Below are 18,681 nucleotides of genomic sequence, written 5' to 3' on the forward strand. Positions count from 1 at the left end.
TTAGTAGTAAAATACAACATACAATTGAATCACAAAATTTAAAATAAAACAACAAACTATATGTCATCTACTAAATAAAACCAAGAAAATTAAACTAATTTGGCTGTTTGAATGCAAAACACTGATCTAATATAGATTTAATATAGCTCTATTATAGTATTAAAATGTTTGCTACAGCAGTTGCAGAAAACAGGTAAAAATCAGCAACATGTGTATATATATATATATATATATATATATATATATATATAAAATGAATATACATGTTTGTTAGCAAGCCCTGAGATTCCCCCTTGCTGGTCTTTCATAAGAAGAGAGAAATACTAGGAATATTGCCTGGCTATGCACTCTTTTTGATAATCGTAACTATCATGAAAAGCTTTGTGATATAAAAGTGTAGGGGTTTGAAATAGCGATTAACAGACTTCATGCTATTATATTTGGTTGTGAAGTTGAAAGTTGAAGCCCCACACTTTTAAATATGTAGTTTGTTGTACCAGCCTAGAAATTAGGGTTCTTTTAGGAACCTAAAAAATAGAATGTGCATCTTCAAGAACTTTGATAAAAAGAGGGAGTTTATAGTTGCTAAGGCTGGTTCAACAAATACACTCGTCAAACCCAAGCAGATTCTCATTTAAGCATTCAATGAACAGCTTGTTCTCAAACCCTCAGTACAGACAGGTGAATTAGCTCTGAAGAGGCTCATTCATCCACTCGAGTGATAGAAATGGCAGGAAAAAACAGTATACTGCAGCACTGGGTACTAAACAATAGCATCAGGGAAAAAGAAGGATAAATTAAAGTAGTGCAGTAAAAAAATAACTATCTATTCTGCTTTGAGCAGATACAAACACAAGGCAAGAAGGTGGTGCTTTATTTCTATGGTGAGAAGGCACCAGGCTATTGGATAATACTATATACGGCCAAAAGAAATCTAAAAAAATGTAAAGTGCCATTTGGATTGCAGAGTTTTGTGAAATTAAGTATTAAGGTGATTTATGTACTAAAGACAGTAAAGTGATGGATTGCTTTGTGTTTTAGGGAGCATGCCAGCAATTTTACCTTAGATACTTTCAATGCAAGAAGAGAACAGTTAAATTAACTATTATATATATATATATATATATATATATATATATATATATATATATATATATATATATATATATATATATATATATATTATATATTAAAGATTCTATTGCTATATAAATCACAACATGTTAAATATATTGCTCTAGCTTGTAGATCTATGTGGTGTATAAAGAAGAGAAAAGAGGAACTGGCTGAATTAGTCCGAGAAGTAGCATGGTTTAGCTAAGTCATTAGTTTTTTAGCTTTTAAAGCTTTAGTGAAAGTTCTGCCAGGAAGACTCTAATCCTACATCATTCATTCATTCATTACTCCAGACCAATCAGGGGCCTTCACCTCTTCAAAATGACTTGTCTAACGTACCTATTCTGCTGCTTTCAGGTACCACATTTTGACGTTCCCCTCCTTCCTCCCCACCACCACCAGCTGGGTCCCTGTCTGGTTGTCCAGGGGTGGGCTCCACCCCTTGCTATCTCTATCCAGCAGAATCGTCGAGGTCTCGACGTTCCAAAACCTGGACAGAGGACAGGGCCTGTGCCAAAGACTCTTTATTTCTACTGAACTTGTAAAATCCCATTGAGGACATGAAAAACTGTCCTCTTTCACTCTTGCCTCCTGCATCTTTCTGGCAGAACTGACATTAAAACTATTTGGATGGGAGCAGCTGGGAAAACTGCCCATAGTAAGTCAACTGCGTGCAAGTAAAAGGACCATCGATGTTGAATTGGACATAAAATTAATTTAAGAAAAAAAATACAGAAGGGAAAGGGGATATCGAAAGTGATACATTGCTATTATTATACAGGGTGAAGCTGTATACAAGTTCCAGTAGTAGTAGCTCTAAGTAGCCTTGCTACTTAGAGGTCTACCGAGCTTAGAAAATGAAGGGTGTATAAAGGATATCAGTGCAGAAAGTAGTAGCGTATTGCAGCCCCATTTGATTGGACACATTCGATTGGCACAAAGATCTACATTTTGTTTTATGTCTCTCAAATAAGGCATAAGGAATTGTGAATAATGTATCAGTGCATTTATATGTTGAGAATATAATGAACATCGTATTAATGTAGTCCATAGTGATGCAGCGCAAATCAACTGTAAATCAAAATAGTTTTGCCTGAGTATAGAATGTTCATAAATATATTAATAAGTTCTTGTATACATGCAGTAGGTCTGACCTGACGGCACAGATCTTCAGATTTACTTCAGTGTTCATAGTACTTTTTTGCCACCTTCATTTAGCATAATTTAAAGTGTTTTTTTCATTTTGTTTTCATTTTGTTTTCATTTCAAGTTTGCGACGCCATTTGTCATCTTATCACTAATGTTCTGTGCTGGGAGAGGTGATTGGACCACCGTCTCCAGAAATTCCATCACGCAGAGTGACGGACACTTTAAATGGGTTGGGCTTTAGAGTCAGCCCATATTGGTAGTCCATAGTGAGTGGCTTCTCTGCCACAAAGTTGCACTGGTGTACGAGAAGCGTGGTGAAGAGGAAAAGCTGCATTTTGGACAGTTCTTCTCCAATACATCTCCGCTTTCCCAAGGAGAAGATCAGCACACTGCTGGTTAGGTCTTTATTTAGTGCCCCATTCTTGTCCAAGAAGCGCTGTGGGTTGAAGATCTCAGGCTGATCCCACTTAGTGGGGTCATGGTTCAGGGACCACTGGTTGATGAAGATTACAGTGCCTTTGGGGATGTGGTATCCATCAATGGAAGTGTCAGTGGTGGTGGAGTGGGGAACTGTCACAGGGACAAAACTTGTGAATCGCATCACCTCATACATGAAGGCCATTACATATGGAAGACGTGGCTGGTCCTCAATTGTAGGCAGGCAGCTCCTGTCCACTACTTTGTCCACTTCCTCCTGAAGTCTCTTCTGAATGTCTGGATACCTGTAGTGTGGAGCATGGAATGAAGCAGATCATGTTAGCAGGCATATTTTACTGCATCTATACTATAGTCCACATGTAGAACTTGTTTTGTTCTCTAATATAGAACAGACAAAAGGTGTATGTAAGTAGTAAATGCACAGGAAAAGACGCTTTTTACAGAACATTTTGTATGATGTGTTGTAAGAACATTATAATAGTAATGCATAGTTCTTTGCTTTAACGGTACCATTACGTGGAGGTTCATTAAACTTTGAAAAAGGTTCTTCACACTTGCACATCTCATTTATAACTGGTCCTCAGGGTCCCCAAGATGGTCCACACTTTTCCTTCATCCTTATGTTGCCAGTTGTGTTAGGGTAAAGATGTGGACTGTCTGGGGGCCTTGAGGCCAGGTTGGGAGCCGCTGTTCAGTGGCATCATTCCAAAACATACTTTTAGTCACTTTATTTTAAAAAATGTAATACACTTGATTCAACTGATGAAGGGCCTCAATAAACAGCTTATGATGTGGTAGAGCCAGGAAAACACTAAACTGTACAGCCCGTGTCTGTCCACAGCTGGATTTTGGCCAACTCTTGTCTACAGTCTGCGTAAAAGTTCTCAGTAGTGCGTGCAGCCAGAGCAGCACAGTTTCATTCTCCCAGTGTGGTGGGTCTAATGTGGGCAGATCTGATTTCAGCCTTCCTCTGGCACTCTTTTCAGTATCCTGCTCCCATTACTTGCTGACTAAACCTGCCAGCACTGCTAGTGATTACGCAATGCTATTTGTGCTCACTGACACATGCACTCCAGTGCTTGGTTTCCTCGACAGGCGCAACATTCAAACAAAGCTCCCAGCTCCTCAGAAACCTTCAGGCTGTTTAAGCTGCATCAAATATCACTTTATACTTTCTGTTCAGATATTTGTTATAAAGATTTCTTTAGTGACATGTTCATTTAGCATTTTTACTGAACAAGCTTTTTCATTTTTAACTTTTTAAACTTGCTCTGTTTGGGACAGGGCTGTAATGTTTAGCCCCCTATCAAGTGGACACAAAGCTACCTCCTGCAGATCCACCTTCGTACAGTCATATACAAAGGTTTGGCCTCCCCTGGTCAAATTCCAAGTTTTATTGATTTTCTACATTAAAATAAATTAACACATCCTCTACAAAGAACACACTTACGCACATTTTAATGCACAATTACTGCTTATTTGCCAAATTTGACATATTGGAAAAAGTAAAACATACAATGTGGCCTTTTACGTTATGTAAAATTTTTTTCATTATCTTAAACTCAGCAAACAAACAGAAATTCTGCACTACAATTTGCAGAACAAAATGTCATACTTAAGTGTGTTCCCTCTACAGGAAGTGTACTTTTTTTCACTGGGGGTATAAACTTTTGCATACAATGTATATGGCTTAGTTTCAACTCCACACAATCCAGCTGATAAAATCTGGCCATTGTTTCCCCATACCATTCCCATACTCTGACTGCACTGCAAAGTTCACAAGAAGCACTTGATCATCAGCTAATATGATCTAGGTTCAGGGAAAACCACGCAGTGCTGGTGGACTGCCCCTGCATTTTCCAAATCTGCTCCTGAACTGCACATTTGAATATTCTATCTGCTCCCAATACACCAGTTAAAACAAGAGCAGGACTTCATTCCCTTAATTCCAGTAGTCACCACCCTTCATTCTGGAGATTTACGCACCGGTCGAGTTTGCTTCAAGTTGGAAACTTAGGCTTGAAATTAAACCACATAGAAAGGTGGATCTCCAGGCAGTAGATCTATATCCACTGTCTTATCATGACTATGTTTGGCTGAATCTCAGATTCAGCTTCCTCCACTTCACATGTCATGAAATAGTACACTGCATGTCCAATAGGGAATCATTAGGAACTCAGGACACTGATTGGCTCAGTTACAGTTCTAACTTAACCCCGCAATAATAACTTCTCCACATGTCCAATAGGGAGCTGTTTGGAATGCTGATTGACTGACTGACTGATTGGTTGATTGGTTGATTGGCTGATTGATTGATTGATTGATTGATTGGCTGATTGATTGATTCGCCTTCAAAATAAACCTGTAAGGAAGGCAGATCTTTAGCAGAGGCTGTCTTTGCACTAGCCCCATGAGCCAAGGGCCCCATGAAAATACAGATTAGATATACTGTACATGTTGATGCTCAACACCCTATAACAACATATATACAATTAGCTGTTATTTGCAATTGTAGTGGTTCTTTAGAAAATTTCTCTGCAGCCCCAACCACGACAGTTATAACTGACTATTCCATGTTGCTGTATGATGACACAACTACATAAAGAGAGAGGATTATATATAATTTTTGGTAAAGTCAGATTGATATGAACAAGGCAGTTAAGTGATAATCTATACTATGGAGAGGAGTTTCTTTGGTGCGATTTTCTGCCCGTTGAGAGAGAAACTGTAGACTGTATGCAGTGCTAGTGTTAATGTTAGTGTAGACAGTTCCAGTGTTGGGGTAATTACATTACATTACAAGTTACTGATTACTCCATTACAAGTTACTGATTACTTCTCTCAGAATGTATTTCTGGAAAAAGTAATCTCATTTGCATTACTTCTACACATGACCACATTATCTCACTACACTAGCAGATATTATCTATTCGAGCATCATTTCTTAAAACAAGCAAAGTTGTCTGCCACTTTCACTTAATAAACTTAACTAAACTGTTGTGGAAATCATTTAAATAGTTACATATCATATAATACTCTTTCAACAATCTCAAAATGAGAAATATTAGATATATTGAATTTCACTTGCCAAAATAGTGTTTTTGTTTTAAACGTACTTCCTGAGGGCCCGTTTTTGGCTTAGAGCCCCAGAACCACTAAATCCGCACCTGCTCTCCAGAAAACATATGGAGCAAATCTCAAATGGCTCCTTCCTTCCTACACAGATCATGAAAGAATGGCTTGTCCACCTCAAGCAGTGCACACCATGTCCAGCAATGTTCCAACGACAAAACCTCATACGTACCTCACAAGCACGAGAACAATCCACTGCAGCGCGGTGGACACCGTGTCCTGGCTGGCTCCGAAGATGTCCCCCATGGTGGGCGACACGTACTCCTGACCGAGGACTAGGCTGACCGCGCCTCGGTCCACGGCCACAATAAAGGCGTCCGTTATGTCCCGGATGAAGCCCTTCTCCAGGGTCTTGCGGTGCTCGGTCACCTTGGCGTGGACGAAGTCAAAGAACTCGTAGTTGAGCTCCTTGAACTGCAGGAAGAGCGTCTTGATGGGGTTGGGGAAGCTTTGTAGCCACGGCATGACGTCCACGATGCTGCCCGCGCCCACCGTCTTCGTGAACTTGTCGTTGCGCCCCACAATCTGGCGGAACTCGGCGTCGTCGTACGCGTAGCGCTTGCCGAAGCACGCGGCGCTCATGATGTTGGCCGTGGACACCACGAGGTACTCGTGAGGCTGGAAGTACCCGAGGCGGCGCGTCTCGCGCACGACCAGCCCGATGAGCTCCTGAACCTCGCCGCGCACGTGCGCCTCAAAGGCGCGGCGCGTGTGAATGTCCCCCGTGGAGAAGGCGCGCACGGTGGAGTGCGCGAGCTTGCGGTGCGCCTTCCAGCGCTCTCCGTAGTCGCCGAAGGCCATGCTGCGGCCGCCGGACACGAAGCTGAACGAGGAGAAGTTCGGGCGGCCCGCGAAGTCCACGGCCTTGTGCACGAGCGCGCGCCGAATGGCGTCGCCGTTCAGCACCACTACGCGCCGGCTGCCCAGCCGGATCTGGAACACGTTGCCGTAGCGCCGCGCCAGGCGTGAGAAGTAGATGTGCGGGGTGGCGCCGAGCTGAGCCGCGTTACCGATCACCGGCCACGGGAACGGACCGGGGATGGAGCGCGCGCTTTGGGTGCGGCGGCGCGAGAAGCGCATGGCGAGGAGCAGCAAGGCGAGAGAGAGCAGCAGGAGGGAGCGCGCAGAGAGCGGCGCGACGGAGCTCAGGAGACCGCCGAGATCCATCATCATCATCCTGCAGCAGAAGAGAGAAAGACCCGCTCATCAGTCATTTAAAAATACTTATTCCTGAACTATTCTCTTTCTGATCTGATACATTTTCCTTTAGATCAAACGGGTGCACTGGCTTCACATGAATGAAAGACGTTACATCAGCATCATTTCTGTTCGTAAGTACTTCATTAACTCACTTAAGTTGATGTAACATCTTTCATAGCGTGGATTTGAATCATATCAATTGAAAAACTAAAAAGCTTTAACTCTTCTAGTCTGCACTTCTGAGCTCTCTGTATGCAGGTACACGTTATCCGCTTTGAGTCAGAGGTGCTGCTGTAGCTGAGGATGCCGGCGCGGCTCAGTGTGGAGAGCGGAGCAGAGCGCTCCTCATTCTCTCACCTCGCTGAAGGACAGTGCACGATGAACAGATCACATGCCGTTCAGTTCAGTTCAATCCAGGAAAACATGACCAGCACGCTTCACTGCATAGAGAGAGAGGGAGAGAGAGAGAGTTCAGCGCTCAGTGCAGACTCACATCACACTCTCAGAGCAACTCAGCGGCTCTCTCACATATAGAGTTACACACCTCCCTCCTCCTACTGTGGGGGGCCGCTTAGGGTGAAACGCACTGAAACTCTTACACGCACACACACACATACACACACACACACATACACACACACACACACACATACACACGCACACACTATACAACTCGTTCTCATCACACTGTGTCTGTAAGAGACAGGTTGTATTTGATAGGAAGCGCTGTGATCTACAGGCACAGAGAATATAAGAGAAGCGCTCTCGTTTAGACTTAGACTTAAACTGACTCTTACTACCCGAATGGGCCACGGGTAAGTGTAATAATATTAAAATATTAAATATGAGCTTTAGAGCATTAATGGACTGCCCTATATACAGCACCCTGGACAACTGGACAAAAGAGCCGCTGTTACCCGCTGACCAGCACTCATTTAGCAGTGACCCACTGAACTGTACTGAAGGGAGAGCAGTAAGTGGCCTAAACTGACCAGTGTCCTGTATTATTATTATTATTATTATTATTATTATTATTACTGTAGTAATAATAAGAACTACATCTAGAACAAAATAGCAATATGATAATAATAATAATAATAATAATAATAATAATAATGAAATTAGTTTTACTAATAATAGTTTTAATAATCACACAGACATGTAAAATTACTGTTTAATAATTACACAGAACATGAACTATGAAGCAAAATCATTACGTAAGAAGGCAGTTATTAATGAGGAAAAATGACAGCTGTCCCGTCAGACAGCTGCTTATAATTCACAGAATGTAAAAATGACTGACGTCACGCTTTAAATCATTTTACTATCAGGCCTTCATATTCACTTCTGAACGCGTGTTATGAAAATCAGTTATGGAAGTTTTACTGAATCACATGTCAAGGCAGATCGTTAGTTTGCATTAATTGGCATGTAATATAGTCTATATTTTCTATTTTCCTGAGTTTTCTCCCTGTGGAAGCTGCTGAGCTGAAGTTAAGAATAGCTGCTAAAGAACAGACTGATCTCTCAATAATCTTAATTAATTTATTTTCTATAAGGCCGTTTATAGTATTTCTTTAAAAAGGGAATAAACTCATCCATTTAGTCACGTTGTTCAGACCAAACTAACTCCAGATGCTGAATCACTCCGCCCCGCAGGTTCAGTCCATGTTTCCTGCGCTTTATGTTAAAAGGGCCTTCTGGGATGTGAGAACTACTTTAAAAGGTGGGCTTATTTCATATCTAACTTTCACTAGATGGGTAAATGAGTAAATTGGTCCCTCTGTAGGTCTCTCTGAGGAGTTTGTAATAATGTTAATGTTAATAATGTTAATAAGGCCTTTTTTGTCTCATCATCCACTCTTCCGTCTCTCCTCTTTCTCTTTCTGCAGCTTTAGCTCAGGACTGGGCCGAGATCAGGACTCATCATTTCTACAGCAGTTACTGTACGCAGACTTTAATAAAGAATGTAATAATCATTTAATAACAATCATACACTTTAAATCCAACATTCTTCACAAAATGAAAAAGTCTGGCTGATCGTTCTTCTTGTTGCCACTAGGAGGACACCATCTCTTTCAGCACAGTCTCTCACTCACTCACTCAGCAGCCTCACTGCTCAGCAACGCGCCGAAATGATTTAGACCATCTCACTCCCTATGAGCTCTACTGACTAAATCAGTATCAGTACTGAAACACTATGTAGAGAATCAGTTCTGTAAGAAGTTCATATCAAATAAAACTATACAGAAATAAGACTAGCAATCATTACCGTTATCTGCATATAAATACATTATTTCTGTGCAGACACATGCTAACTGTCACGCTTCCCGGACTCTCATACCGTCAAGGACTCCACTTCCCAGAATCCTTCTGTCAGTCACGAGACTCTTCCAGCCAATCACAAACCACCCAGCAGATCACAGTCACCTGAATACTAATCATCACCACCTGTTTTGCTCTGTATATATACCTGTCTGTTTGAGCTTTGTCTTTGCGAAGTGTTGCCCTTGCTTAGTCAGTGCATACTAAGCCGTTTGCTTTTCTGATTGCTGTTCCGTGTTTTGACCTCGCTTGTTTTTTTTTCCCCGTTTACGATTCTCGCTCCTGTTTTGGCTTTGTTGTTTTCGTGTATGTGTTTTCTCAGGTTACGACCCTCGCCTGTTTTTTCGACTACGCTTCCGCCTATGCCTGCGTATTTTGTCTGGCTATTCTGGTTTTTGACCTGGTCTGGTGTTAACCCTGTTTATCTCCATTTGAATAAATCTGACGGGTTCATTTTTATCCGCGTGTGTCTGATCTGCAAACCCAGCGTTACACTAACAATATTCTGCGTGTAAATGACTAAGTTCTGTGTGGATGTAAATAAGTAGACAGTGAAGGAGTGAAATCTACACTCTTACCTTTAATTGAAATGTTGTTCAATCTGTACATGATTCATTTTACTGTATTTTGTACAGCAAAATCAGTAGACAATCTTTTTCACTGACATGCTTAAAATGACACTACAGTACTACTACTACTAATATTAATATTAATAATAATTAATACAAGTACAATAATATTAATAACACTAATAATGAATAATACCAATAATATATATAACACAAATATAGAATGATACATAATGTATAATATAATAATATATATTAAGATATATAATCGAATAACAATTTATAATAATTTATTATTATTAGTAGTAGTAGTAGTAGTAGTAGTAGTAGTAGTAGTAGTAGTATCTCTTGGCAGCAACCCAAGAAAGACAAATAAGTAGTAGTAGTAGTAATAATAAGAATAATAATTGTTCATACGTTTTTTATTAAGTATTATCATTATTATTAGTAGTAGTAGTATTGTTGTTCATGTTGTTGTTGTTGTTGTTGTTACTCTGTTTAATTGATTTATTTATCTTTGCTAATGTGAACTATTACCAAGAAAAAAATATTTTGTTTATGCAATAACCACAGTTATAAAATCAGTTCAGACTCTGGCTCTCAGTTAGACAGATAGATAGATAGATAGATAGATTTAGTGCTTTATGAACGCTGATTGGTGAGGGTAGCGGGTTGTAGCGCTGCAGTCAGTCTGACACTTAGCACTGCTCTTCAGCACCACGGACAGCGCAGCGTCCACCGCGCACGTCATCATCAGCTATAAACGAGGCGGCTAACAACCCCCCCCCAACACACACACACACACACACACACACACACACACACACCAGACACCCCCCACCATACTTACCTTCAGCTAATCTAACGCGGACTGAAATTTTACTGGGTAAACTCTCTGATTGGCGGATTTGCTCACATTCGAATCTATACAGTGCAGTTATCCATCTTTCTTTCTTTTTCACTGTTTTGTCTTTTCTTCTTGCTAACAGTCTGTTTAAGCGTAGCAACTGTTTCCATGCATGCTATCATTTAACTTCTGTAACGATTACATGTAATAAATAGATTTATCAGTGACTTGTTATGTGTGTGGCTGTTATGTGTGCAGAAGTCTTTTGTAATGTTTGTGTATGTGCACTGAAAACGCTGTTGAATTTACTTGATTCAAATGTGTATAGTGGATTCACAAAAATTAATTGTGTAACATCAACTCAAGTAATATATTTGAGTCCCTATACACGCAATTATGTTTACACATATGTCATTAATGGAGCCAGTGTACACATTTGAACGAAGTATTTAAAGCAACCTTTAAGCAGCTTTTTTTAGTGATGCTGGTGGGTTATTTCTCACATGGTTATGATAAGGGTTAATACTGTATGAAGATGAGCCTCTGGTTCATGTACAGCTCTGTGGGTACTGTTTATTAATGCGGACCACCCCTCACAAATAAATTAATAAATAAATGAAAAATAAATCTCACTTCACAAATTGTTTCAAAGCTGATCACCTGATCACAAGAGATCACCTGAACCCACAGAACTGATTCTAACAAACTTTGGGCTATTTAATCTATTTTAGTTTATAGAAAAAAAACAGTAGGGTAGGCGCTGAGGACTGGACCCCTAAATACAGAACATCTTCAAACAATGCAATTACTTTCAAAAAAGTAAAAAGCGTTCAACAATTCAGTAGTTAAACTAAGCCTGGACTCCAAAGCAGAAGTTACACTTTTTTTTTGCTGCTACAAAAACTTAAAGGACCTCCACATGATGTAAACATTCAATATCACTTAAATGTTTTTCTCCTAGAACTGCATTTCTTCATAGCAAGCCAAGAACCCTCTAGGAACCTTTATTTTTAAAAGGGTAAGCATGTCATAGTCTCACAGAAGGCACTAGAAGAGCTGAAGAGTAGTGAATGAAAGCTCAAGATTCTGGATGACTTGTAAGAAAAAACACCTAATTAAAAGGAAGAGATGCTACTGTGATTATTGTGTTTTAACCTCCTGGTTGTTGGGGTTCTTTCCACTGAGGCATCTGTCTAAATCATATATGTCACTGTGTTGTCATGATTAGGATGTGTGGAATTTTGAATAACCTCCAGCTGCTGCTGTTGTGCAGGTGTCTGTTTATGTTTTGCGGCTGTGAAGGGACAGTTTGAATGCTGTCGGTAAAAAGATTTATGCTCTGTTAAGCTGTTATTCTTTCCAGCACAGAGAACAACTACGTCTGCGAGAGTGAGCAAAAAACAATGCGTTCGATGTGTGTGCGTGCGTGTGTGTGTGTGTGCATGTGGATGTGTGTGTGGGGGGTATTTAAACTTACTACATTATTAGAAGAACATTAACAAGAAGATAATACAACATATTCCAGCAATTCACATAATTCCTCAAATAAACTCAAACAAAACAAAACTGTCAAAATCATGTTGGACTGCAACAAACTACTGATTGAGTTAATGGCATCAAACCTGCTGTTATCACTTTTTGCTACATTAAAGAGAGATATTTGGCTATTATATTACCTATTATTTATTATGAATAATGGGTCTTTGTCTTATGGTGTATTCTGACATTTAAATCTGGTTTAAAATGTTACAGGTCCACAAGCAATTTAATTTTACAATACAAATAAATGTCTATGTTCTTAAAAGTGTTCCATGACATGTGTAGGTTTGTGAAGAATTTCCCATTTTGATCTTTTAATTTAGTGTATATTTTTCTCCTCATTGTTTTTTTTTTTCATTGTTGTGGGTGTAAAAGTTATTAGTTTTCCTAAAACTATCAGTTCCATAAAGAAAAATATTAGTGAGAGAGGTGGCCATTCCCCTTAATATTTAAATGCTTCTCTACACTTTGGAACATAGTTTTTTTTATATTATTTTTAAAAAGAACAAAAATGATTATTATTATTTAAGTATACTTACAAATATTTTTTAAATGTCAGAAAATGAGTGTGATCACCTAAAGGGAAAAGAAAATAAAAAAAATACATAAAATAGCAATCACAGACATTCAAGCAGAAACATTTCTGTACAGCTATTCAGTCTTTCAAATGTAATAAAATCATAAATAAGCTTAAATAATAAAGAAAGACTATAAAATCCATGATAATAAAATATAGAGTGAATAGTAATAAAATAGAACAAAGAATAAAGTTGGGCACTTAAGCTTGATCCTCTGTATCTTTGTGTGTTTATACTTCAGTGACTAAAAGTCATCACTGAGTTCATCCTGTGGAAGGAAGCAGTTAAAATATTAGATTTTAATTCATATTAAGTGAAATGACACATCAGTATGAGGCAACTCATAAATCGCATTAAGACTGTACATTTGATTTAGAATTTTATGTTACATACATGGTAGTGAGACATAAAAGTACAGTAAAAAATGCAAAAATGAACTTCTAAGCTTCTTTGATGTTTTTTTGTGGAAGCAGTTTTACTCCATCCCACTTCACCAATAACATATTAACACAGTGGGCCAGGGTGTTAGTGAGGGGATGGGGGTGGTTATAGATGAATATCATTTTGTTAGGTTCTTTATTTATTTATGTGTCAACAATATTGATAACTATTATCAGTAGTATGTACTGGACAGTAGAGTAGTACGTAGTAGACAGTTCTCCACTCCATGGGAAAGAGATCCAGAGACTTATGTTTGATTTTTTTCTGAAGCAAATAACCTGCTTGGTTTTTCAAAAACAAGCAAGCTGGAAAGTAAAATTTTATGCATATTACAAGAAAGTTTCACATTAAAATATGTTCATTAAAGATATTTTAGTAACCACCTTGATAAAACATTGCGTGACCTTGTGCTATCAGTGTTTCCTCAGTGCATGCATGGTTGCATGTGTGTGTGCATGCATGTGCTTTTTGTTGCACAAAAAACTTTGATAATAATGATGACTAAAATACACTGTACAGGTGCAGGGCAGTATTATCTCTGTTGTAGTTGTTATGAATTACAGCTCAGATGCCACTGAGAAGAGGCCATCATTAACCATTAATATGTCAAGAAAAAAAAACATCATTATTGTTATGAACTGTTTACATATAAAACATTTTATAGCCTCTACATCTGAGCATGGACTGATTTACGCAATTGATAGTTAATATTCATACCTGTTGATACCTGTAAATTCCCGAAACAGACTACAGATTCCTTTTATCGTGGCAGGCAAGCAATGGCTTAACCTAGCTTGGCTTTTGAGAGCGAGGCTGCATTTTTTACATATTTGCAAGAAGTCGCGCCAGCTTGTCACGCAATAAAGAATCAGTGGTGAATGATGTGTGTTTGTGCAATTAATGCCTCCGCTAACTACAGTATGTCAACATCCTGCAGGCTCAGTGCAATTAGTTAATGAGTTCACGCTCTACTGTGTGGTTGGGGGAACACTCATTTGTATGTTTTGTTTGGAGCGTATTATAAATGAAGTATGTGTTTCTGCAGTAGACTCTTTTTACACTCCATGGATTCTGTGGTTCTCCTGCCAGATGTGGTGAAAGTAACATAAACACATGCTCAGGTGAAAGTATTGTTAATTCTGTCAAAGAATTATAAAAAACCTTGGGTCAAAATTTTAAATTAATTTAACAAAACTGACCTCAGTACTAGGAACAGATAAAATACATAATTAAGACTTAAATTTGGTTTGCAATGATTTGTGGCTGACCTGAAATTTTGAATTAATTGATCATCAAATGTTGTTATGTAAATTTATTTTCTAGTATTCAGAAAGTCAGCGAATATTTTTTACAGTGCATTAAAAATATATGGACACAGAAATCTGAGTAACCTCAGGGGCTCCCAAGTGGTTCACCCAGCATCAGGAGACTATGAACCCCAGTGATGCCCCAGCCATCCATAACTGGGAGCCCAAGAGGAGAAAATGACTGGTAGGACTGTGTGATAGAAAGACTCCCAGCTAGTGGGGAAACTGAGTAAAAAATAAAGTCAATATTGTTTTCCTGACTGAGATGGAGAACTAAAAAATCTGAGTTAGAACCTTTGACTAAGTTGTTTGAGTTGAGTGAACTCTAGTGTCCTTACGTTACCCTAGAAAAGCAATTGAATAAATTACCTTTCATTTTTTACACTGTTTTTTTTACACTGTAGTTATTACCCACCTCTGTCTCCTGCAACGCCATGTTAGTGAGATGTTTGGTAAGGAGTGTTGCATTTGGTGGAGAATCTGAAGCCTTTTACTGGCACAGCCAGAACAAACCTTACATCATTTTGAACCACTTCATTTTCCAGCCAAGTAAGTCATCATAGGTGACTCCTGCATTGCACGACATCACCTCAGGCTCTGAGGGTGGAGGCTGCACGCACTCCGCTGAACTGCACCCACATGTCACGCTCCTTATCTCACAAAGACAGAGCTCAGACAGACACACGAACACACACTCACACAGCCGCTCAAAAAGTGTCTGCCAGACGTTCTCAGCAGTTTTTACTTCTGCTGTTTAACTGTAAGGAATTCACAAGGGACATACAGTTATTGTAATATTTAGTCAGCAGAAAAAGCTTGTGTTTTCCGTTTCAACATTACGAAAATATTGGTAATGTGCATGTGCGTGCGTGTGCATGGTGTGCGTGTCTAAATATGCGTGCTTGGGATTTCATAAACTCAGATAATTTTGCATATCTGACTCACGCTTTATCATAAACCACAGAGGGGTGACCAAGGCAAAATGTTCTGATTACATTCCTCTCTGAGAAAAAGCTCATAAACATTTGGGAATCTTTTTGCTCAGTGGCTTAAATTTCTATATATTAAGGCCTAAAGAACCTCTGTTAACATCTTATAGATGTTATCAATTACCAAGTCTTTATTGCCAGACAACATTTTAGTCTAGATTTCTTCTCACACATAGCTTCACTGCTACATTTCAGTAAGACCGTTTGCAGTTCATTAAATTATGAATTTTGTTTTTAAAACATGGCGTAAGGTGGGTGGAAAAGACAATACTGAGTTACAGGTAAAGAATCCTTAAGTGAATTTTCCAAGACTCATCAGTTAGTTATTCTAGATTTTTCTGTTTTTGAAATCCTTTTGGTCTGAAATAAAATGCTAAAGCTCAAAAGATAAAACTTTCAACATTTAAAACTTTACAATATAATAAAAAAGATTAATTTCAGCTGCTTAAAATTCCACTAAAAATCTTGAGTCATTTTAATTTTCCTCATTGTTTGTTCGCCAAGCTGTAAGTTGTAGAATTGTTGACCTTTGGCCCGGAAGCCGTCTGTATAGATGGTACTCTTTGTAGCTGAATTTCCAGCACAAGTAATACACGTACATTTTTGTTTGTTTGTTTGCTTGTTTGCTATTTTAACAACGAATAGATGGTGTCAGTTACGGAAGCCAAAATAGACAAAATCTTCTAGGTAGAGAAAAATCAGCACTTGGACTTAAAATCTCGATATTTCTCGCTGTTTCGCCGCTGTTTTGACTGAACAGGCGAACCTCATTTCTTTATGTGTCGGAAAAGTAATTTCGGCTGTCTCGTTATTGTGTCACTGTTACACAACCCATTATTTATAACACATAAATATAGGACTGTTATCGGGACAAATACGCAGTATTTTTTAAAATTTGACTGAACTAACATTATGTTTGTGTCATAGCAGATGATGCTGCTAAACCATGTAGGTTAGTTTATTTAGTTTATTTATTACATGTACCATATTCACATCAGCTCAGCGTTATTTCAGTATCTAAATAGTTTACAAAAATATGTGTATTAGACTTGCAGACTAAATCAACTTTCTATTATGTCTATCAGAGTGGCGATGTGGACAGTGTTTGCCTGAGGCAGAGAGGGGGAGAGAGAGAGTGACCTCTCCTTTTTACAGCAAATCACCGATGCTACACTCAGGTAGGTCTACAGGCAAATACACAAACACAACGCCCTCCACACATTGAAACAGCGAATGGAATTGGCCGTGTGCATGTCAAGTAAGTTATATGAGCTCTAAAGCTTGTTGTCTGACCAAGACATTAGGCAAATGTTTATGATTATTTTACATTTCAAACAAAACATTTAGAATAGATTAGAAAATTCTAGAACAGCAGTTCATAGTCCACACCTTGTGGACATCTAGTCAATCCACATTTAATTTACACAATGCAGCTTATCCAGATAATTGGCATTCATTACATATCCTCATGTATTTTGAGGGCTACTACACTTATATAAACTTATTTGTAAACAGTCAGTCATTTGAATCCACCACTAAGCAGTCTTTATACCAAGGTGAAAGATATATAGCACATGTTCATAGTTGTGTGGTTTCAGTGTCCTCGACTGAGCGATGTGTGGAATTCTTTTCTATTCAGACCTTACAAGAAGAGGTGTAAACTCCTGTGCTTGCCTGTGGGGGAATGCTGGGAATTTTCATTGATATACCGCTACGCTGCGTCTAACCCTTTAACCATGGATGAAGGTGATTGTGTGATAGTCATAATAACCTGGCCTTAGGCTTAGAGGATACTGGATATTCCATAAATAAGAGATTGTTTAAAACCTCTTAGTAGTTTGTTTTTTGTCTCACGTCCACTGTTTACAGTTACATTTACTGTGCTTTATGTAATTTTATAGTCAGATGGTGAAAAGCGAACCCTAACACCAGCTTGAATGCAGTGATTAGGGTGATTTATGGAGAGTTATTAGGGGAAGTGCACAGGCATATTCGGAAGAGAGGTGTGTGCTAAAGACTAGCTTATCTTCATTTCTCCTTCAGTGCTGTGAACTTCTGGTGGAAGTCGACAAACGGAAGAAACCGCCACGGGGCATTTGAGCCTTGTGCTTTAGTCACGCACAAGCACTTCATCAGAGGGGTGACTTCAGACAAATGCTGCTGAAACACGGAGAGTTCACCGCTTTGCGTGCAACTGACAGGACACACTCACACGCTCGGCAGGCTTCAGGCCTGTTTTCTTTCACAGGTAAACTCTCACTGTGTCCTCAGTATTCAGTACTGTCAATACATTTGTCCTTAAATGCTCCAAGTATGTGTTTTTTTTTACCAGGGGAACAGAGTAGAATAGAAAGCCTTTATTATCATTGTACAAATACAACAAAATTTGGATTGCAGCTCCTCACACAGCATTCATACATCAATATATAAATGTACAAATGTTTTTGTCCTCAACTCTCGAAGATTTTCTTTACAGACGATTTTGAAAAATCTGTAGCATTGTTTACTATTTGCCCCTACTACTATACTAACTGTTTCTCTCTGGAAAGGATGAAATGTACTACTCAGAGCCTGAGGTGCTCCCACCCACATGCAGGAGTCCCTATGTTTGGTGTAGGGCCCAAAGCCTGTTTTGATGAGCCATCTCTGTGCTCACATCCCCACTCCCCTTGTTATGACACGATGAACCCCGTGACTCCAAATGTCAGCTTGTTCCACAACAGCCCTGCTTTACCCTCAAGTTTCCCAGAAAAAAAACCCTGTCCATTTTTCCTCCACAAAAGACCTCAAAAAAGCTAAAGCAAATGAAATGAAAAGGAGAGCGATGCTAATGAGTATTTCAAGTATCCTAATGACCTTGCGGATTAACTGCCAATTGAGGTACCTCTGTCAGCCCCTTCTCCTTTTTTGTTGTCTGGCCAACTGTTGCAGAGGCCCTTGCCAAAGCGTAGTCAGTAGCCCGTGAAGGCGTCTCCCTCTTTTGGACACTAGAAGGGCATTTTTTCGCTGGAATTTTGAACCAGTGTCCATGTCTGAGTTTCTTTCAGTTTT

General features: G+C 39.1%; 1 protein-coding gene across 1 annotated transcript; it reads right to left on the bottom strand.

Annotated features, from left to right (window-relative positions):
- Positions 1-1,207: 1,207 nt before the first annotated feature.
- LOC118810623 (cytochrome P450 1B1) lies at positions 1,208-7,499 on the bottom strand. The gene is made up of 3 exons (XM_036574538.1): positions 7,393-7,499; positions 6,008-7,012; positions 1,208-2,987 (listed from the first exon to the last, which is right to left on the bottom strand). Exons 2-3 carry the CDS (start codon positions 7,009-7,011, stop codon positions 2,414-2,416), a joined length of 1,578 nt encoding a protein of 525 aa, XP_036430431.1. The 5' UTR covers position 7,012; positions 7,393-7,499; the 3' UTR covers positions 1,208-2,413.
- Positions 7,500-18,681: the final 11,182 nt, after the last annotated feature.

This window comes from Colossoma macropomum, unplaced genomic scaffold (genome assembly GCF_904425465.1).
Source record: "Colossoma macropomum unplaced genomic scaffold, Colossoma_macropomum, whole genome shotgun sequence".
NCBI lineage: Eukaryota > Metazoa > Chordata > Actinopteri > Characiformes > Serrasalmidae > Colossoma > Colossoma macropomum.